Source organism: Linepithema humile, chromosome 5 (genome assembly GCF_040581485.1).
Source record: "Linepithema humile isolate Giens D197 chromosome 5, Lhum_UNIL_v1.0, whole genome shotgun sequence".
Taxonomy (NCBI): domain Eukaryota; kingdom Metazoa; phylum Arthropoda; class Insecta; order Hymenoptera; family Formicidae; genus Linepithema; species Linepithema humile.
The window spans coordinates 19,234,144-19,256,947 of record NC_090132.1 but is presented as its reverse complement, the minus strand read 5'-3'; the positions used below and the strand labels follow the sequence as shown (position 1 = coordinate 19,256,947).

Genomic DNA, 22,804 nt, shown 5'->3' with positions numbered 1-22,804 from the left:
TGTATCACAGATATAATATATGAAATGCCAATGCTATGTCATGTTACGAGATTCATATACAATATGTAGGAATTGTAATTAATCAAAAAACAACATTTTTTACATTATTGCGTAGTATCATTCATATATAAATATGATAAATCTAACATTTAGTTTATATTTATTTTTACAAAATGCTACAATGCTATCTGTAATTTTTATTAGTGTTAAATTATTAGGGCATTTTACTATTTATTTGAATATTACAAATAATGTTCCTTTTTATGCAAAAAAAATTATTATATGAATTATCTCAATAAATGTTAGGCTAAATAGAGTTGAATTTTTTAATAAACATTAAAAATACATAAATTAAACATATTTAACTTAACTTAAACTTCTACTGGAGTCTTTTGCAGTATTTTAAAAGCATAAAAATATCTTGATACAAATACCAATAATTATTTTAGAGCTACTAAAATATATAATAGATGTAATAACATATTAGATGAAAATATATATTTTACTAATCATACACTTTTAACTTATATAAATGAATATTTGGTTTAACATATTTCCAATTATACATATAAAAAAGTAGGAATTAATATATTGAACATAAGTCTTCGACTTAATATCAACAAATATAATAAAAATAGATATTTCGCAAATATATGAGTGAATCAAAAAGTAAAGGAACAGTTGAGAAATTAAATTCTTTAAAAAAAAAGAGTACTTTTACTTTTTGACTTTCTCTCGTAATAATTATAATAGATTAAATATTAACACTACTTAGTAAAAATATACCTTCTGCACAAATTGTAAATAATAAACAGATTTAATAAATATGATTTTATATAAATACTAATTTGAAAACATTGTAATTTAAAAGATATGTAAATATCGATAATATAGAGTATTACAATTATCTTATTTACAAATTAAAAAACTGTAGAAAATTACAATGTTCTAGAAAAAACATGGCAACATAAGAAAAATTTTGATAATATCCAATTCTGATGAATAATTGCTAACAAGTATAATGTATATTGTTCTTATTTTCTATAAATATATTTAAAATACAAATATTATTAAGAGAACACAATGTTTATTTTTGCATAACATTAAATAAATTTCTAGTTTATGTATCAAAATTATGTTTGTAAGAATTACTATGTTACAATTTAACGAATAAAAATATGTAACATTTATTCAGATATGCTTATGAATATATTACTAACAAATATTTGTACAAATTTTACATATTTATGTTTGCTGTGTAAGAACAAATTTTTACTCCATCTCTCTTCTATAAAATGATATAAAATATCCAAATATTTTAAACAAGCAAGAGAGAAGATTGTTGGGATTTATATAGTAATAAACAGCAAATAATATAGATTAGAAAGGGATAAGTGTCAAATAAGAGATAATATTATTTGTCAAATGCAAAGATATAAGTACATAATTTAGAACACTTAATGTGAGTTTAATCAACATTCATAACTGATATCGAATCATCAAGAAATAGGACATTTTCTAGTATTTCATCAATATGATATATATCATATTAATGCAAGAATATGTTTACCTTCTAATGAAATCTAATTGAAATAAATACAAAATATAATTACATATATTAGACATAGTTTTTTCAATAAAAAAAAGGTATCTTCAGTAAAAATAGAAGTTTTAGAACTTTAAATAAAAATTTTTTATGGCGTTGCAAGCAATTAATCGCAAAATTCTGATTTTTGAAAATTGAATGACTTTGGTAATGCAAAATTAAAATAAACTGTGATACAAATCTTACATAAACCAATGATATTAAACGATCTTGTTTAATATGTGCGGATTTGTGTGCTTATTTCAAAATATGAATTTACATTGATAATCTACTTTACCTTGTGTTAATTGAAAATAAAATATACAATTATTTAATTGATTGCGAAAACAATTTATAATTGCTTTCTCAAGCCTTTCATAAATTAAAGTGTTCGTGACTAATTACATGAAAATAAAATATACACGTCTTTAACAACAATTTACATATTTCTAATTCGATTCTGATGGAGCTGCTGGCAAAACATGCACTTGCTGTGCTTTACTGGCATTATACACTTGTCCTGGACTAAATGGCTCTAATCGAGGACCAGATCCTATATCATTTTTATTACGGACGATATCTTAAAATGAAAACAAATAAAACAGTTAAAATTTTTGTAAAACAATCTATTGGCGTAAACAGTGTTCAAAAAATATTTCTTTCAGATCATATAGCAGACATTTTTGAATAAAGATTCGGCAAACTTATTGACAAGTCAAATAACATTAATTATAGTTAAATTATAATACATAATAGAATATTTAAACTTACCATTTTTGGACTCTGTTGCAGGTATGTATCGAGATAATCTAACAACAGGGAGAGGCAAATAACCACTTGTCAAAGGCATTACATCTAATGTAACGCTTTGCTTTTCCACTACTTCTAATGACACGATGCCTGCGGTCCGACCACACACTGCCCACATAGTTTGGTCTGCTAGAACCTCATACATCAACTGTGGCGGAGGATTTGGACTGAGACTAGGTAACACGCGCATCACTGTAAGACAGAGGTGACACATGCTACCAGCGCGACAAAATTCTCCTCCACCACCACTTGCTTCAATCTTCGAGGATACGGTAAATAAAGTCTGGAAAGCATCATTACAAATAAAAATTAATATTATACGCTACATTGTACAGCTACAATATACATAAAATGTTACATATTTTATAAGTAATACTAAATATGACAGTATTACAAATTATCATATTAATCCTGCTTTTTTTTCTTATTTTTTAAATAAATAGAATATTATTCAAATGTATATCACATAGCTATAGATTACACACATTAGTTAATAATAAGAAATAGTTATCCTTACCACATAATCTGTAATATCAAAATTGCATCTGTAAACGCTACAAGCTTTCTCAATTCTCTCTAAATTATGTATATGTAATGGATCATCGTCAACATGTGTATCATTTAACTCCTCAGTATCATTAATTGGTACATATTTTACACGAAAATCAGTCTTTATTGGCAACGTGGATTTCTCATCTTTTCCAATTTCAAGTTCCCACATAAAGGAAACATTCATTCCGTTACCTATCACTAATCTCTGACCCGCAACAGGATTTAAACTTTTGAAGTTAACGTCTATCGACGTAATTGTTGTTAATCCAGGCTCAGTCAATTGTAGAAGCTGACTTGTCAAACCAGTTACAACTATTTGAATAAATTTTCTTTGCTTTGCTGTGTGAAGTTTCATACTTGACATTAATGGTGGACCAAAATGTAAAGGTATACTTTCTTCCGAGCCCCATGGACACTGTATATTTAACTAGAAAGAGAAATTACGAATTGTAATATTCATTAGTTAGACGAGAATAATATAAATTAAAATTGAAATTTTTTAATTAAAATATTATATATATCAAATACCTTGTGTTCCATAGACGAAGAATCCTTCTTCGGTGGAAGTTCAGCCAGAACCTTTAATTGCACCCTTATAGTTTTAAATGGTTCACATGTTAGCAGTGGTATCTCTAATTCCTTCACCGTTATTTTTTCAACGCTCTGTGATTGCACTGTTAATCCACGTGATGTGCGCAGTTTTAATTTCATTTCCTCAGTTATCTTCGTACTTCCGCTCGAAATAACTAGCTCAATGTCTTGAATGAGACCTGCCAGTAAATCTCGACCACAATTTACGGATATCATGGGTTGCGTCTTTGCTACTTCGTAGCATAATCGTGGATTCAGTACAGATGATAAAAATTCTAATTTTTCTTCTATTACTAACGATAGCTGGCTAATTTTGTATAAACCAGGTTGATTTATTCGCCTTGTTAGTACAAATGTGTTTTTACCAGGTTTCATAACAAATCCATCACAGGTGAGTGCTTTGCTAAAATCACCTTTTGCGTTCACCGAAGGTTTTCTATGTTTTGCACTATCTGAACGTCTCACAATTGGTTTTATATTTTTATTAATAACACTAGCAGAACCAAGACTCCTATCTTCTTTATAATCCAAGTAAGAATACACTTGCAAGTTCAACAAACTTGGATCATGTGGCTTCATGTCTTCTAGTGTGCACTTTGATAATCTGAAAAAGAAATAAAAATTTGACATATGTACAATAAAACATAGAATAAATGCTGTGTTTCACGTACAGATTAATGATATATTTTTTTACAATCCGTTTTTTAAAATTAAAATATTAAAAATTATATACGGAAGTAAAGATCTGTAAGAAAAAAAGTTTAACTCTTTCACTTAATAATACTTACAATTGTACTGGAGGTTCAACAGGTGCTTTTAATCCTTTCTTTTTATTAGGTATAGATGGCTTTTGTATTTCCTCTACAGAAATAGCGGCACTAGTGCATCTTAATTCTCGAGGAAACAAACTCTGTACACTGATTTCGACATTAACTACACAGTCTTGTACTACTTTATCCATTACTTTAACTTCCATACTGAGTATTATAAAAGCATATCCAAGTTCCGTGAGTAATGGTTGAGGCGAAGAGATCATTTTCATATAGCCTAACATTTCTTCCAAATATGTATTCCGTACAGTTATATGCAAAACATTTGTACTAGCTACTGCAGCGCATACTTTAGTATATTTTTCAACATCGTCCATCCGTTTATAGCACTCGGCTAACTCCAATTGTGTCTGCGCAGCCAATTGATTCCATCCTTCGTCCATATATGTCTTTAAAGCATCGGATAAGAATGCGACTGCTTTTTGATTTTCTCCGAGTTCACTGTAAAATCGTGCCAATTCTTTCCCGATTAATCTGGCTGATCGAATGCGACCGACGTGCTTGTACGTGCCCATGGCCAATTCTGCATGTTCTAGATATTGTTTTTTGAATGCTTCTTTCGATGATAGTGCCTCTTTTAATTTGTCTGTAGGAGTTAATTTTCCTTCCACTTGCGGCTCTGAATCTCCTATTCCTGCTATAAGATACACAACTGTGTGCAACTGTTCACTGGTTGGTTCACTGCCTGGCATTAGGCCACATAATTTTCCTAAGCTTCCTAACTGAAAAAAGAAACACAACATACACAATGAAAACAAAAGATGTTACATCATTATATTGTATCATTTGTATATATATATATATACATATTATAATTATTTAATTACATCACAAAATAATAAAAAGTAAATGTAATTACAGTCAAATAAAGTAAAAAAATGTAATTATTTGTCTCTTATAATACCTTGTCTCTTGCAAGTGCCCATAAGCTAGCTGTATGCAAAGAGCATAAGTCTAACTGTTGATTATTATCAATATTGTAGATAGACAATTGACAGGCTTGCAAGACCTCTAACGCACAGAGGAATGACCAGCATTCTATAGATCCTTCAGGTCTCTGCACTTCTAAGATTCTTAATTCGCTCAATGTATTATGAACGAATGATAAACATCTTTGCGCAACCTAGAGAAGAATATTCAGCAATAATTTTTAAATATAGGATGAATCCATGAATTATTAATTATTATTAAATCTGTACAAACCTCCCAAGGTTTATTAAGCAAGAGCAGCATGGCACATTGTCTACTAAACAAATAACTCCTAAGATCTAATAAAGATGCCCTACACTCAGCTAAAAGAAACCTTAAATGATGGTTTGTACCGTTATTTAAATTCACGCCTCCCCAATTGTTGAGAGGCGCTTGAAACAGACTTAACCATCCTGGAGTATCTACAAATAGTTTATCTATATTTAGGTTTTTAATTTGTATCATTATTTCTTTTTATTGCATAATGCACATGTTGATTCCAAGTTAAGCTTTAATGAGAGATTACTATACCTCCTACATTAGAATTGAGCACAAACTGCGTAAAGAGAGCATCTAATTCATCATACTGCACCAATGCTTCATCGTATAAACCTAGCATTTGTAATGCAAATGCCATTTCTTCCTGAAACATCAATTGTAATAAAAGTTAAAAATTTAAAGAATAATAGAGATTAGATCGTTATTAGATAATTAGATAAAAGTTAGAATTTTGAAGCAATTACATTACCTGTAGAAGAAAATAATGGCAGAAATTCCAACTAGGATTGTTTCGCCTCTCTCTCTGCTCACGTATAATATCTTCAAAGCGTGAAAGAGTTCTATCGTATGCGGTTAATATCAAATGACGAATGCGAGTTATCAAACCTCTCCATGATTCGGCAGAACGAGATTCAGATTTAATTGGATTAATTATAGAAAAGCATCTGGTAAACATAATTTGTAAATTAGAAAAGGCTGTTTCTAAATATTGCAAAATTAAATATAAAAATTAAATATAAAAACTCCAGATTCATACTGAAATATATTGTATCTGTACTAATTATAGCTTAAATAAGATTACCTGTCGCCATTCTTGGCGGCAAAGTCACTTCGTATTTTATCCAAAACTGTAGTCCTAGGCAGCAGTTTATTGGCTTTCTTTATATCATACGTTTCTACTAACACAATCATCCAATCTTGGATATGATATAAATTTAGTATTTTTAACCAGGCATCAATATCATCTCTGACACTAGTCTTATAAGTATCAACATCCTGAAAGAATATAAAATATAAAAATATATCATGTTATTAGACAGATATAGATATTGCCAAATATATTGATATTTCTACTTTCATCACAATTGATTTCATCTAATAAAATATTTAATATGAATGAAAAAATAATATCTTAAATAGACATTCACAAATTTTTCATTTAATTGAAATATAGTTAAAAACTTAAAATGTCAAAACTTACAGAACATTCAGTCCAATAAATATGAAAGATTGGTTGCCTTATAAGATGCCAATCTTTCTCAGTGGACAAAATATCTCTGGAAAATGGCACAAAGGTAGCTCCAAGTTTAACTTGTTTAACTGGCCTACTGAATGACCTACGCCATTCTACTGCATCTGCAGGAATAGCTTGGAGTAAACCCTTTTCCAATGTAGAAAACAAATTTTCATCTCCAGCACCTATATCATTGCACAAATTATTACATTCATATTCTATAACATATCATGTTAATTAACAAGACAATACATTTACATATATCAGAGAATAATATTCTGATATATATCAATACATCAATCAGACAAGATTACATGCTTATTATAAAAAGTTATTAAACCATAAAAAAGTTGCTTGCTATAAAAAATCCACTTATAGTAAATATCTTATATCGTGTATAATAAAAACAAGTAGTTTATAATAAATACAATATAGTACATATATATAAAACAAGAAAATCAGATATATTGAATATGAAAATCAAAATAATGAATTATCTAAAAGAATCTACATCATATTTTTCTAATAAAAATAGTAAGCTACATTAGAAAGCAAATATTTCTTTTAAAGTTTCAAAAAATCTGATAAACTATGTGTTCTTGAATATATAAGCAAGTATCATTCGTTGCTGCGTATTTCATTCGCATAATGGACAGTAGTTATTCCAAGCAGAAAAAGAAAAAAAAGAGAAGTGTCGCGAAGATTGACAGATAGAAAGACGGGGGCGTCAATGACAGCATGTGAATAACGGCGGTGTCAATGGCATAGCGTAGAGGTTAAAGGTGACAACGACTACGGAACTCACAGGTAACAATCGGTTTGCTGTCCATGGGAGCGCTCGCATTGCGTACTTCACCAGCCACAGACGATCCTCCATTGCAATTCATCATTCCTGAGGACTGGCGGTGCGCCTTGCGAGCTTGCTGCTCCCGATCAAACTTTCAATCATTACAATTCTACGTCACTCTCTCAACGCCAATCTGCATGAAAACTCTCACCGCTCGCTGATTCGAAATTTCCAACGAGCTTGAAAGTTCACGATAAATTATTAAAGATAATTACGAAACAAGACAAACATTGTACTTCGCACTTTCGAACTGTCTATTGAGGTTGGAATTAGAACCATTTGCTGGTATGTCATTTCGTATCGATTCGCGACTAAAACGAGGAGTTCGATATCTCGTTGTGTCATTGCGATATTCATTATCGAAACTAGGGGACTTAGGGTTTGTTCGTTTTAGCTACACTGGGGCTGCTCTGGGTCTGCTCTACACAGGATAATACAGGACAGATAAATAGTTTGTCCTGTATTATCTTGTTTAGAGCAGACCCAGAGCTGCCCCAGTGCAGCTAAAACGAACAAGTCTTTAATTTCTCATATTATTATTATTATTATTTCCCTTAGGCAGAAAGGAGCCCTCTTTTGATTGGTTGCTGTCATAGAGATTTTGCATGATTGCTATGAGAGGAAGTTATGGAGGATTCACACTGCGTTCGATGTCCGACGTACGACATCCGATATCCAATAATAGAGCTTGTTTTCTAGAAATTCTAGCTAGAGATATTTTAAAGTCTACGTCATACGTCGGACATCAGATGCAGTATAAATTCTCCATTATACACATACAAAAATGAATCATAAAAGAATGATGCTAGTCTACTGTGGAAGAGAGAGAGCAATATTGGATGGGGACGTCTATCTCATGTCTGTATTGTTTCTAATAACCCATCATACACGGTAGTAAACGTGGGAAGAGGAAAGACATCCCCGTCTGCCATAGGCCTAGTTTACACCGATTGTTTAGTACGCGTACCAAATACTAAATCTGCTTCTGCGATAGGTATAAATCGTTTAGTGTAAAATCTACACCAATTAAAGAAGCTGATTTAGTACTTGGTACGCGTACTAAATAATCGGTGTAAACTAAGCCTTAGTATCCTTGGACTCGAACTACACTAGTAAGTTCATTTAATTGAAATTTGGCGTACCAAGAGCATATTGGCATATTTAAAGTACGTACAAATCAAACATAACCATCATTAATTATTGTTTACAATCGCGATGAGTATAAATATATTTTGCAGATGGATAAAATGAAAATTCTCTAGAATACAGTGCCGTGGCGTATCATTGATGATGATTGATGGAAAGCACCCATAGTTCACTAATGCTCAGTTCCACCAACGTAGATTAACTTTAATCTCGGTCAATTTATTCTTCATCTTTTTCTAGTTCTAAGAATTAGAAAAAGGTAAAAAGTAAGTTGAACCGGGATTAAAGTTAATCTATGTTGGTGGAACTGGGCATAATTCCAACAAACGAGGCCATATGGAAGGGGTAACAGCCTATCCGCAGATGCCAGAAAGGAAAGAAAAGGAAATTCAAACGAGTAACGATATGCAACGGCATTTCTCGTGATTCCTTGTGTCGCGTATGATAAAAATAATAAGTACAGAGTTATATAGATTTTTTTTGTACAATAGATTAACATTTTGCAAGAATTAAGGTACGTATTCAACGACACGCATTTATGCATATGTTAAAATAACAATATTATTCTTTTTTAAAGAAAATAAAGCCGTTGAAATGATGACTGACCAACCGGAATGGAAATCAATGGAAAAAACAATAAACGAGAACTGTAAGGAAACATTTAATAAGTTGGAGAAGATCTTACAAAATACAGAATGTCCCAAGGAGACGCGATTAATGTACTATGAGCAGAAAGTACAGAATTGTATAAGGGAACAATTAGATGACATAGTGGCTGAAGCACAATCAAATAAGCTCTTGTTAAAGACCATAGAGGATTTGAAAAAGCAAGGTATTTATTAGATGACACATTTTAAAGCAGTTATATATAGCTTTAATTAATAATGTTATTATTTTTTAAAGAAAATATAAGCATTGGAATAATTATAGGTCATCCAAAATGGAAACCAGTAGAAAAATTGATTAATAAGGCAGTTAAGGAGACACTCAATGAGTTGCAGAAGGATTGGGAAGACATAGGATGCCCCAATGAAACACAGTTAGAATATTACGAACAAGTGCAGAATCATATAAAGGATCTGCTACATGACATGATAGCTGAAACACGGTCTAAGAAGGAACAATTGTGCAACAATATAAAGGAATTGTTAAAGCAAACGATAGTAATATATACACAATTAAACCTGGATATGGTGCCCAAGACTTATGATCAGATTCCATTGAATGAAGTGGAGCAAATGCTTCAAGCAGATCTTCAAAACTTGGAACGCATAAAGGAAGAACGTATGATGTTACTGAAGGAATTGGTGACAAAGCAACATAACATTTCTGAGAAACTTGGTACCAAAAAATTTAACTTTACTATAGATGTTTTACCTTCTGAACAGGAACTCGAGAATTTCAAGTTGTATCTACAGAAAGAAGAGAATGAGAAAATACATTTGGAAAATGTTTTTACAGAAATACATCATTCTATAATTAAAATGATGAATGATTTGGATATAGCTCCTTCTTCATCATTTGAACAATTGATTTGCAACAATCCTGACCAGTTTGTACTAAATACAAACAATATGACAAAATTAAGAGAGTTTCGAGACAAATTAAAGACGCAAGTGGAAGAAACAAAATGCGAGATTGAGAAAATGAAAGAAGAATTATTGACATTGTGGAAATATCTTGACGAACCTGCTGATATTTATCAATCCTTTCTTGATAGATATATTGGTTATGGCACCAGTACAATAAATGCTTTCAATGCAGAAATAAAACGGTTAAAAGAAAAAAGAAAGGAGAATGTTTTCAGATATGTTACTCAGATCAGGTACGAATTGATGAATTGGTGGGATTTATGCAAATATTGTGAAGCACAAAGAAATGCATTTGCACCATTTCATTCCAATACATTTACCGAGGATTTGTTGACATTACATGAGTTAGAAGTGGAAAAGCTACGTAAATTTTATAATGATAATCGAACAATATTTCACCTTCTCGAGCAGCGCGAAAATTTTGTAATTAAGATAAAAGAATTGCTTCAGCGAGCAAATAATCCTGATCGCTATCACAATCGCGGAGGTCAGTTATTAATGGAAGAAAGAGAACGTAAGATGATACAAAAAAAGTTGCCAAAAATTGAAGCAGAATTGAAGCAACTGATAAATGAATATGAAACTACGCACAACCAGATATTTACTATTTATGGTACATCATTGGAAAATGTTTTGGCAGAGTCTTGGGAAAATATCAATCATGAGAAGGAAACAATCAAAAAAGCGAGGAAAGAAGCAAAAGATAAATCCGTTAAAAAATCACCTTTAAACAGTTCTAAACCAGGTATGTCTCACCTCAGTGTTGTTAAAACTCCATTAGGTTTATCGAAGCGTAAATTGTTCACTCCGTCTCCCAATACATCGTCAAAGAGAAACAAAAATGGCGACAAAACTAAGCCCACTGTTACTGCATCCAAGATTAGAAGAAGTGGAAGAGTTACAAAAATTCTTGTAACTAAACCAAGTAGATGTTCGAAAGGTGGACAAAAAAGAAAGGAATTGTCACCCAATAATAGCGTAGTAGATACAACGTACAATCAATTCCAAGGCCATATGGCAGACAAAGAAGAATTGCACAGTTCAGTGCTACCGAACCAAATACTGAAGACCAGCAATAAACTCAATATAAAAAAAATACCAATAGTGCGAACGCCCATGAAGCCATTGAGGAAAAATCTCTCTGCTGCTACAACGCCTGTCAGTAATTCTGCACGCAAATCACCACATAGTCCCAGAATATTGAGAACTCCAAAATTAGCAACAGCTACGAATAATTTACCGTTTTATTTTTAAAAAATTTTTATTTATTTATAATTTATTTTTTATTTTTTAAAGAAAAACAATATATAATAGTAAATTTTATAAAAAATAATAAATTATAAAATACGGAATAATAAATTTTTAATTGGATAATAAATTTTTCTTGTCTCTTAGAACGATATCTTGGAATTGATTTAATTTGGGTAAAGTTCTGAAAATTTGTTTTTCCAAAGTTTTCATAAAATATTGTACAGTACAAGAAGCGATACATAACAGCTTAGTAAAGATGGAATACAAAATCTGTTAAATTATTCATTTTTTTTAGTTTTAAGCTGTAAATTAAGTTGAATGATCATTATCGTTTATAAGAGTGTAACAAAAATTCGATTTTGTACAAAAGAAACGAGTTATTTGTACTCTGAAGCAATTCTTTTTTCTTAATTATAAAATTTTCGCGCTGCTCCAGAAGATGAAAGATTGTTAATCGAACAATATTTGAACTTCAGGACCAGGGCGAAAGTTTATAATTAAGAAAAATGAATTGCTTCAGCGTACAAATAATTCCAATCGCTTTTTTTTACAAAATTGCATTCTTGTCACATTCTTATGTATGATAATGATTATTCAACTCAATTTATAGCTTAAAACTTTTAAAAAATTAGTAATTCAACAGATTTTTATTGCATCTTTACTAAGTAGTTATGTATTTCGCCTCTTGTACTGTACAACATTCATAAAAACAAATTTTTAGAACTTCATAATTAGAACTTAATTTAAATTAAATCAATTCCAAAATCATTCTTACGGGCAAGAAAATGTTATCCAAATGTTATCCAAATAAATGTTCAACGAAATTCTTACTCTTTCGCGCGTAAAAGAATATAATTAAACATCTGTATTGTGAAGTCTTTGAAATCAAACAATTCATGCATTACAAAGTTTTACTGTTTTTTCTCCGTTGTTACTTTAATTGCATTAAAAACTTATTGTTCCGTATATTTTATAATTTATATTAATTAAAATTAATTATATCACAAAGATTCAGCGAAAAAGGAAAAAAATAGACGAGGCAAAAAGTACTTTTCTATTTCAGCACGAATTTAATCAGTTGTAATGTAGATAATAATTAAGATTAAAACATTTTTATAAATTAATACTAATTGCGCTTTTTTAACATATTTGTAACATATTTTAAAATAAATGTTTAACGAAATTCCTCTTTCGTAAACGAATACAATTGAACGTCTTTATTGTGAGGTCTTTGACATCAAATATTCATGTATTACAAAGTTCTATTGTTCTTTCTCCGTTATTAATTTTAATTCCATAGAATGTAATTATTATAATCTTTTGTACAATTTTTACTTCATTTTTATTCAAGTTTTTATATCCAGCAAGTATATATATTAAATATTTAGATTAGATATTAATTGCTCTTGCGATTACATGTGATCTCCAATAAGTATGTATCGGGAGAAAGCAGAATAAAAAAATTTTATTTTACGAATATTTTGCTAATGCACGATATAAACATTCAAATTTGCCGCGCTCTTTAAATAAGTTCAATGGCAAACTGGAGGGGTTACAAACTTCTATCGTTCTGTTAGTTTTCTTTTTTTTGTCACTGTTTGCAGCGCCCTCAGGCTTGTAACGTTTGTATAGGTTAATTCCAGTTAATACATGCTCATCCATTATTATCTGCTCTGATCCACGCTGTAGTTCACTTTAGAATAATTTTATATTCGTTCTTGTTAAAATGGAAATGTAAGAATTATTTGTTAAGTTTATAATAATTTAACATATATAAAACGTCATTGCATACTTAGCAATTGAAAAGTGCAAGGGCAAGAAACGAAAATGGGTGACATAAAATCTTTCTTCCACCAGTGGTGTGCGAAGAATGGGAAAGAACCACAGTTTGATGTTAGACCAACGGGTAAATATTACCGCTCGTATATAAGATTAATGGTGTTACATAGATTTGTATTTTTCACAGGACCGAAGCACAGACAACGTTTCCTCTGCGAATTACGTGTGCCTGGATGTGACTATGTCGGTGCAGGAAATTCAACTAATAAAAAGGACGCGCAAGGAAACGCTGCTAAGGATTATGTTAACTACTTAGTCCGTACAAATTGTGTAAATCCAAACGATGTACCGAAAGACACTGTAGCTTCGCAAGCAATGACACCGGATAACATCAAGACGGAAGTCTCAACTCCGATGAAATCGGTGTTTCAAGGAGGTATGGGACCAAATGACATCGGTCAAGCCTACAGGCCTTACAACGAACATGGTCAAAGTAACTACACATACATGGATAGACTGGCTGATCAGAAAAAAGTGGAAGATGCGGAGGATGTTGACGTGAATTCTGGCATACATGGGAATTGGACAATAGAAAATGCCAAGTCCAAACTTCATCAATTTATGCAAACTAACAAAATTAATGCTGATTACAAATATACCCCAGTCGGTCCAGATCATACGAGGTATGGAGTCTTGCAATGGAATGCTTTTGTAACACATTGATGTTGCAATAGAGAGATATTAATTCAGTTTATATATATGTATACACTTTATTCTTCTAAATAACTTCTTGATGAGAAAGAGATTATGTTGTACCATTTGAAATTTAACAAGACCATTTTGGAGTACATTATTTGCTGACATCTAAAGCTGGTGCAAGAGAGTAGCTATTAACTCTCTTGTGCACAGAAAACGATGGTGTAAAACCAAAACTTTTATTAAAATGATTTAATAATGGTTTTGGTGCAACTAAACAAAGAAATTTCTTTCGATGTACTTCAATCTGGTCATCTGTGATATCTTCAAATGGTAAGTTATTGTTATTTGTTGCGTATAATTGAGGGAATAAATGGAATAAAAACTTTGAAATAAATGTCAATGTTTTAATGGATTGTATGAGAAATTGCTGATTGGGATGCTTTTTTAATAAAAAAATTTGTAGATATATTAAAATTACTTTTCAATGTTTTTAACAAATTTTTAATTTATACTTTAAAATATTTTATCTAATTATTACAAATGTTTTGTACTCTTTTTGTTCAAGTATATCTTAATTGATATATGTTTCTTTCACATTTGTTCCCTTAATTATTAATTGCGTAGATAATATATAAAATATATTGTTTATGATATTTCATGAAAATTACTTTTTGTAGGAGTTTTATGGCAGAAATGTCAATTTATGTCAAGCAACTTGGACGAAGTATGTCATATAATCTTTATTTATTAAAATATAAATACAATATTATTGTGTGCGCATGTACATATTTGCTGATACTATAATGTGTCTTAGGTGTAACTGGTCGTGAAACTGGATCAAACAAACAAACAGCTTCGAAAAGTTGTGCTTTGTCTATTGTGCGCCAATTGTATCATCTGGGTGTTATTGAACCATTCAGTGGTACATTAAAAAAGAATAAAGATGCTGAACAGATAAAACCTTACCCTGTTAAAATTTCACCGGAACTGGAAAGTCAGATTCAAGAAGTCTTATCGAATTTAGATATAAAACCAATTGATGTTCATCTATGGAGTTCAGTGGTACTGATTACTTTTATCATCTAACACATACTACTAGCGTCTCATGTTTCATTATACGTACAAATTATTAATCAATTATTTATCCATAATATAGCCTCCAAAAGAAGAAAATAGCACATCAAGTACTGGCGTTTCTTTGTTGACTAATCAAGTTTTGGACGACTTTATATCTTCCGTGCCGCAACCCGCTGGTGTTGTGAGCTGGTCGCCTCCTCAGCCAAATTGGAATCCATGGACCGGATGCAATATCGACGAAGGACCGTTGGCGACAATATCTCTGGATCAATTGTCGGAAGATTTGATGAACGAGCAGCGCGATAAATTACAGCAGGATTCCAGTTTGCAGACGAGCATCAAAGAAAGATCAAACCTGCCTGTTTTCCCCAAGAAAAAGGAAATCATGTACGCCATTAATGAAAATCCGATCATTATTATACGTGGAAATACGGGCTGCGGTAAAACTACCCAGGTTTGTCAATTCATTTTGGACGATTACATCGCGTCCGGCCAGGGTGCGTATTGCAGTATAGTTGTCACGCAGCCCAGAAGAATCTCAGCTGTGTCCGTGGCCGACAGAGTCGCCGTCGAGAGATGCGAGGCGCTGGGACAATCGGTCGGATATTCCGTACGATTCGAGTCGTGTTTGCCAAGACCCTACGCCAGCATAATGTTTTGCACCGTGGGTGTGCTTTTGAGGAAACTGGAGGGTGGTCTCAGAGGCGTGTCGCATGTTATAGTCGACGAGATTCACGAGCGAGACGTCAATTCGGATTTCATCATGGTAGTGCTGCGAGACATGATCCACCTTTACCCCGAGCTCAGGATCATTCTTATGTCAGCTACCATCGATACGACGTTGTTCAGCGAGTACTTCAACAATTGTCCTGTGGTGGAGGTTCCAGGTAGAGCGTTTCCTGTGAAGCAGTATTTCTTGGAAGACTGCATAGAGCTCACAGGTTTTATTCCGCCGACGACTTCTGGGAAACGCAAGTCTAAGGACTCGGACGAGCTTCCGACGGACGGCGAGCCGGAGGAAAATCTGAACAAAGTCATCGGCAGTGTCTACTCTATGGAGACGAAGAATGCTATGGCACAACTGACGGAGAAGGAGATCAGCTTCGAGTTAATAGAGGCGCTACTCAAATATATCAAAGAACAGAATCTCGGGGGCGCTGTTTTAATCTTTCTCCCTGGCTGGAATTTAATATTCGCTCTGATGAAACATCTTCAGCAACATCCTGTCTTCGGCGGATCATCTTACTTTATTATTCCTCTACACTCGCAATTGCCGAGAGAAGATCAGCGTAAAGTCTTCGATCCCGTACCGTCTTCTGTAACGAAGATCATCTTATCCACGAACATAGCTGAAACTTCGATTACGATCAACGACGTCGTTTACGTCATAGATTCCTGTAAAGCCAAAATGAAGCTGTTTACTTCGCATAACAATATGACCAATTACGCGACTGTTTGGGCGAGTAAAACAAATTTGGAGCAACGCAAAGGCAGAGCAGGTCGCGTCAAGCCCGGTTTTTCTTTCCATCTGTGCTCAAAAGCCCGATTCAATAAGATGGATGAACATATGACACCGGAAATGTTCAGGACGCCTCTGCATGAGCTGGCGTTGAGCATTAAATTATTAAGATTAGGCAACATCGGACAATTCTTGTCGAAGGCAATCGAGCCGCCTCCTATCGACGCCGTGATCGAAGCGGAGGTCATATTGAGAGGTAAATACTTTTTTACATTTTTAACTTTTTCTAAAATTATCTCTATTTATAAAATTTTTGGTTACAGAAATGAAATGCCTGGATAAGAACGATGAATTAACACCCCTCGGCAAGATCTTGGCGCGTCTGCCGATAGAACCGCGTCTGGGAAAAATGATGATCCTGGGATGCATGTTTCGTGTGGGAGATGCGCTCTCGACGATGGCCGCGAATAGCACTACTTTCCCCGAGGTGTACAACATGGGCCCCGATGCGAGAAGACTCACCGCCCAACAAAAGTGGTTTGCCGGCGCGAGGTACAGTGACCACGTCGCGATGTTTCACGCTTTCCAAGCGTGGGAGGAGGTGAGAAGCGGCGGTGAATACGCGGAGCAGGCATTCTGCGAGTCGAAGAATTTGAGCGTGCCCACTTTGCGAATAACTTGGGAAGCTAAGGTCAGTGGAATCGCATATTATGCGCGTATTATTTTTTTATATTTGTTATATTCGATAACTTTGTTATTTTTTTTTATACGTAGAATCAACTACAGGCGTTATTGCAAAGCGCCGGTTTCCCCGAGGAGACTCTATGCCCGACCCCGCTGAATTATCAAGCAGGCTCGGATCCGCGTCTCGATACTATTACCGCGCTGTTGTGCATGGGTCTCTATCCCAATGTGTGCTACCACAAGGAAAAGCGGAAGGTTCTCACTACAGAATCGAAGGCCGCATTGATTCACAAAACGTCAGTGAACTGTAGCAATTTTGAGCAGAACTTTCCGTTTCCATTCTTCGTGTTCGGCGAAAAGGTAAATTAATTTGATACCTATTTCTTTTTCATGCAACTGTAACTCTTTCTTAATCTATTATCAGATTCGTACGAGAGCTGTGTCCTGCAAGCAAATGACCATGGTGTCGCCTATCCATTTGTTGCTATTCGGATCTCGGAAAGTGGAATACATTGACGGCATGATTAGACTGGATAATTGGATCAACTTGGACATGAATCCGCAACATGCGGCGGCTATAGTCGCTCTGCGACCCGCTTTAGAGAGTCTTGTGATCAGAGCGTCGAAAGATCCAGAAACAATCCTGGAGTTGAGCCCCACCGAGGAAAAGGTATGAATTGAAAAGTGAAATAATAATAATATATATAATAATGTGTTCTGTATAATAATATCTAGTAATCTTTTGACAATGATACTGGTAAAAGAACAATTGTATGCTTTTCCATCAGGTTTTGAGCGTGATCAAGTCATTATGCGGTATGAACGCTTGCCGTTACGAACTGGAGCAGATAACTGGCGGCGGTTTCCAATCGCGTCGTCCACCAAAAGGCCACTCAATCGGTTTTTCCGCTAATAATCCATCTCCTCCGAAAATGATGCGTACAAATGACAGTTATCGTGGACCATCAAACGCGAACAGTGGTAATTATAGCGGTGGCAATAGTAATTTCGGTGGTTATCAAGGCAGAGGCTACAATAGAAGCTACAACAGAGGATATGGAATGCGTGGTCGAGATAGAAACTGGGGCGGCGGCAGAGGCGAGTTTCGCGGACGCTATTTTAATTAGTGGATGTATTTGTGATACCATCATCATGACACATATTTATTACTACTATTTACATTATATTTAATCACTTTGGTGTAAACTTGCGTTCGATATTATGGTGTTAACTTGCGTACGATAAAAATCATGATTTGACAAAGAAACAGATAAATATTTATCTTTAAAAAATAATTTCTTATTGTCTTGATATCACGGCCGCATTTACCATAAGGCGCATTAGGCGCAAACTGGGGCCTCATCTTAAAATCTTACTCCTCACAAATGACAATATAAAAAAGTCTAGTTATAGTTGCAAAATAAAATACTTTTAAATATTAAATTCATAATATAAAAACTAGAGGCAGCTGAAAAATTTGTAATCGGTAGTTGTTTATTAAATTTCGCCTTTTTACATGTAATGCATGTCGACTTTTATTTTCAATAAACTTAAAAAAAAAATGCGTATGAATTTGATTAACTGAAATAGACTTGTCCTTTTGAGGCCTCATAATGATGTTGCACCTAGGATCTCTAAAAGTATAAATGCGGCCCTGCTTGATATACTGTGAATGTGATTTCACAAATAAATTAGAACCAGCATATGAAAAAGAAGTGTAATTATAAAAATAAATATATAATGTGTGCATCGACGTTTTTAGAGTATGTTTTGTATGTTAGATTAATATACTCTAATATACTTCAAAAACTCTAATTTGTTCATTAGTGTAGAAATTGCAGTGCCATGTCTCCCCCCAAAAAAGGAACAAATTTTTAATCAGATATAGATCCCGCAATATGTTAGCGTAACCGGAAATTATAAAGTGAGCCTTAAAAGGATTGGAGTAGTTCACTATGGAAGAGAGAGCTATATTGGATTGGGACTTCAATGTCATGTTTGTTTTTGTTTTTAATATCCCCATCATACACTGTAATAAATGTGGAAGAAGGACAGATTCTCTCCCGTCTACTATTGCTATTCGCGAATTACACATTGGTTTTTACGAGAAAGGCTCACTCATCAAACAAACGTGGCAATAGCCAGTTATCCGAAAATGCCAGTAAGGAAAGAACAAGAATTCAAGTAACGATATGAAATGGTATTTCTTGAGTCGCGTGTGATAGAAGTAATAAGTATAGATTTATACAGATCTCTTTTGTGCAATAGATTAACACTTTGCAAGAATTAAGGTAGGTATTCGATGACACGCATTTCAAAACGCATTTATGTATATCTTGAACTAACAATATTATTCTTTTTTAAGGAAGATAAAACCGTTGAAACAATGATTGATCAACTGGAATGGAAGCCAATGGAAAAAACAATAAACGAGAACTGTAAGGAAGCATTTAAAAAGTTGGAGAAGATCTTGCAAAACACAGAATGTTCCAAGAAGACGCGATTAATGCACTATGAGCAGAAAGTACAAAATTGTATAAGGGAACAGTTAGATAACATAGTGGCTGAAGCACAATCAAAGAAGCTATTGTTAAAAACCATAGAGGATTGGAAAAAGCGAGGTATTTATTCGATGACACATATTTCAAAGCAGCTATGTATGTCCACTCAATTTTGCTTGTGACTGTATATAAACAAAATTGAGTGGACACCCGTCTATTTTACATAAAAGTATTGTAATTCAATCAATTTCTTTCCGGTTTTTTATTCTTCAAATTTAATAAAGAATTTTTGAAAATACGTTGTTGTCAATGGTACGAGAATATCAGTACTAACTGAAATTCAAAACATTCGTTGCAGAAATGTAAACAAAAACATTTATGGCCTTGATTTCGGTCGATAAGCAGTCTATTCAATTTTGTCCACATTGTTTTGTTTCACTTTAGTTTGTAATAATATTTATTTAAAAGAAATCACATTATTCTATAAAACTACTAGCCAAATTTATTGATGACAATGAAAACTATGATAAAAAGCAAAAAAAAAAAAAAGTTGATTAGAAAAATTTATTAAATTACAATACTTTTATGTAAAATAGACGGGTGTCCACACAATTTTGTCCGCGACTGTAGCTTTAATTAATAATGTTATTATTTTTTAAAGAAAATATGAAAATTGGAACAATGATTGATCATCCAAAATGGAAGCCAGGAAGTCAATGGAAAAAATGATTAATAAGGCAGTTAAGATGACACTCAATGAGTTGCAGGATTAGAAAGACATAGGAAGCCCCAATGAGACACAGTTAGAGTATTACAAACAAGTGCAGAATCATATAAAGGATCTGCTACATGACATGATAGCCGAAACACGATCTAAGAAAGAGCAGTTGTGCAACAACATACATTCTAAAGAATTAAACCTGGATATATTAGTTGTTTGCTTTAACAATTCTTGAACGAGTTTCGAGAGATTCTTGAGTTCCTGTTCAAGAGATAGACTATCTATATTTATGTTCAATTTCTTGATACCAAGTTTTTTACAAATGTTATGTTCTTTGGCCAACAATTCCTTCAATAACATTATACATTCTTTCTTTATGCGTTCCAAATTTGTAGAAGAAATTGTTTGAAGCATTTGCTCCACTTCATTCAATGGAATCTGGTCATAGGTCTTGGGCACTAGGGCATAGAATGCCGCAGAAAAATTGGGAAGACTTAGAACGTCTCAATGAGACACAATTCGAATATTACGAACAAGTTAAGAATCATATAAAGGATCTGCTACACATCTGCCAATATTAAATTAATTTAATTCTGCAGAATTAATTTAATTCTGTAGAATTAAACCTGCATATATATTGTTGTTTGCTTTAGCAATTTCTGTATGTTGTTACAACTGCTCTTTCTTAGACCCTGTTTCGGCTATCATGATATGTAGCAGATCCTTTATATGATTCTTAACTTATTCGTAATATTTAAATTGTGTCTCACTAGCACTTTTTAGTTTTCCCAATTCTTCTGCGGCATTCTATGCCCTAGTGCCCAAGACCTATGACCAGATTCCATTGAATGAAGTGGAGCAAATGCTTCAAGCAGATCTACAAAATTTGGAACGCATGAAAGAACGTATGATGTTACTGAAGGAATTGTTGGCGAAGGAACATAACATTTGTGAGAAACTTGGTATCAAAAATTGAACTTAATATAGATGTATTACTTTCTGAACAGGAACTCGAGAGTTTCAAGTTGTATCTACAGAAACAAGAGAATGAGAAAATACATTTGCAAAATGTTTTTACGGAAATACGTCATTCTATAATTAAAATGATGAATGATTTGGATATAGTTGCTTCTTCGTCATTTGAACAATTGATTTGCGACAATCCTGAGGAGTTTGTACTAAATGCAAACAATATGGCAAAATTGAGAGAGTTTCGAGACAAATTAAAGACGCAAGTGGAAGAAACAAAATGCGAGATTGAGAAAATGAAAGAATTATTGACATTGTGGAAGTATCTTGACAAACCTGCTGACATTTATCAATCCTTTCTTGACAGATATCCTGGTTACGGCACAAATCTGTTAAAAAATTACCTCTAAACGGTTCTAAACCAGACACGTCTCACCTCATTGTTAGAGCTACATTGGATTTATCGAATCGCAAATTGATCCCCGCATCTCCTAATATATCGGCAAAAAAATGAAACAAACACAGCGACAAAACTAAACCTACTGTTACTGCATCTAAGATTAAAAGAAGTGGAAGACTTACAAAAATTATTATATCAAAACCAAGTAGATCTTCCAAAGGTGGACAGAGAAGAAAGGAATCGTCACCCAATAATAATGTAGTAGATACAACGTACAATAAATTCCAAGGCCATATGACATACAGAAAAGAATTGCAAGTTGAATGCTGCCAGACCAAATACTAAAAACCAGCAATAAACTCAATATCAAAAGAACACCAATAGTGCGAACGCCCATGAAGCCATTGAGGAAAAATCTCTCTGCCGCTATAACGCCTATCAGTAGTTCTGCGCACAAACCACTGTACAGTCCCAGAACAATGTAAACTCCAAAATTAGCTACGAATAACTAACCTTTTTATTTTTAAGAAAAAAAATTTTTATTTATTGACTTATTTACTTTTTATTAATCAAATAAGAAACGATGTTTATTATATATGTTTTGTATCTCTCCCTAGAATAAATTGTTACACATTTGCTGTATATCTTACAGATATAATTTGCGCCAAAGTAAATAGTATTAAACATTGTTAAATAATGTTAAAAATGTTTAATGTTTATTTTGTCATAATTTATATGTTAAGATATAAGCAAATGTGTAACAATTAATTCTCCATCTAATTTTTCATTTTTTTTTTATTTTGGATAGTTTTAAAATCATAATTGTATA

General features: G+C 33.0%; 4 protein-coding genes, 1 long non-coding RNA gene and 1 pseudogene across 8 annotated transcripts in view; 5 read left to right on the top strand and 1 right to left on the bottom strand.

The window, feature by feature from the left end:
- The window catches only part of LOC136999974 (uncharacterized), a 42,120-nt gene extending 38,472 nt beyond the window's left edge, over window positions 1-3,648 (top strand). The window contains exon 2 of the long non-coding RNA XR_010890297.1: window positions 2,378-3,648. This is a non-coding gene — a long non-coding RNA (uncharacterized lncRNA). The remainder of the gene's footprint in view (window positions 1-2,377) is intronic.
- Window positions 1,068-7,996, bottom strand: SIDL (SIDL trafficking protein particle complex subunit 10). 2 transcript variants are annotated; one of them, XM_067355333.1, is made up of 12 exons: window positions 7,656-7,996; window positions 6,818-7,035; window positions 6,419-6,612; window positions 6,086-6,281; window positions 5,869-5,980; window positions 5,572-5,774; window positions 5,273-5,491; window positions 4,327-5,090; window positions 3,476-4,142; window positions 2,913-3,374; window positions 2,357-2,678; window positions 1,068-2,165 (listed from the first exon to the last, which is right to left on the bottom strand). In XM_067355333.1, the coding sequence occupies exons 1-12, from the start codon at window positions 7,738-7,740 to the stop codon at window positions 2,035-2,037; spliced, it is 3,573 nt and encodes a 1,190-aa protein (XP_067211434.1). In that variant the 5' UTR covers window positions 7,741-7,996; the 3' UTR covers window positions 1,068-2,034. The 2 variants fall into 2 exon arrangements, with proteins under 2 accessions (XP_067211434.1, XP_067211435.1); XM_067355334.1 differs by having other exon boundaries at window positions 5,572-5,759.
- A 1,120-nt stretch (window positions 7,997-9,116) lies between these two features.
- LOC105674143 (protein regulator of cytokinesis 1-like) lies at window positions 9,117-13,165 on the top strand. Its single transcript, XM_012370279.2, has 3 exons — window positions 9,117-9,357; window positions 9,421-9,675; window positions 9,774-13,165. Exons 2-3 carry the CDS (start codon window positions 9,438-9,440, stop codon window positions 11,687-11,689), a joined length of 2,154 nt encoding a protein of 717 aa, XP_012225702.1. The 5' UTR covers window positions 9,117-9,357; window positions 9,421-9,437; the 3' UTR covers window positions 11,690-13,165.
- A 113-nt stretch (window positions 13,166-13,278) lies between these two features.
- mle (maleless) lies at window positions 13,279-20,005 on the top strand. 3 transcript variants are annotated; one of them, XM_012370255.2, is made up of 10 exons: window positions 13,279-13,592; window positions 13,653-14,148; window positions 14,842-14,888; window positions 14,979-15,226; window positions 15,321-16,956; window positions 17,024-17,391; window positions 17,475-17,744; window positions 17,809-18,054; window positions 18,173-19,675; window positions 19,754-20,005. In XM_012370255.2, exons 1-9 carry the CDS (start codon window positions 13,514-13,516, stop codon window positions 18,509-18,511), a joined length of 3,729 nt encoding a protein of 1,242 aa, XP_012225678.1. In that variant the 5' UTR covers window positions 13,279-13,513; the 3' UTR covers window positions 18,512-19,675; window positions 19,754-20,005. The 3 variants fall into 3 exon arrangements, with proteins under 3 accessions (XP_012225678.1, XP_012225677.1, XP_012225679.1); XM_012370254.2 differs by having other exon boundaries at window positions 19,750-20,005; XM_012370256.2 differs by lacking the exon at window positions 13,279-13,592 and having other exon boundaries at window positions 14,005-14,494; window positions 19,750-20,005.
- Window positions 19,540-22,608, top strand: LOC105674109 (uncharacterized; annotated as a pseudogene).
- On the top strand, window positions 21,991-22,608 carry LOC137000207 (uncharacterized; the record flags this gene model as incomplete). Its single annotated transcript, XM_067356162.1, is given in 2 exon segments — window positions 21,991-22,288; window positions 22,291-22,608. Coding segments are annotated over 2 exon segments (510 nt in total), but the record flags the coding sequence as incomplete, so codon positions are not given.
- Window positions 22,609-22,804: the final 196 nt, after the last annotated feature.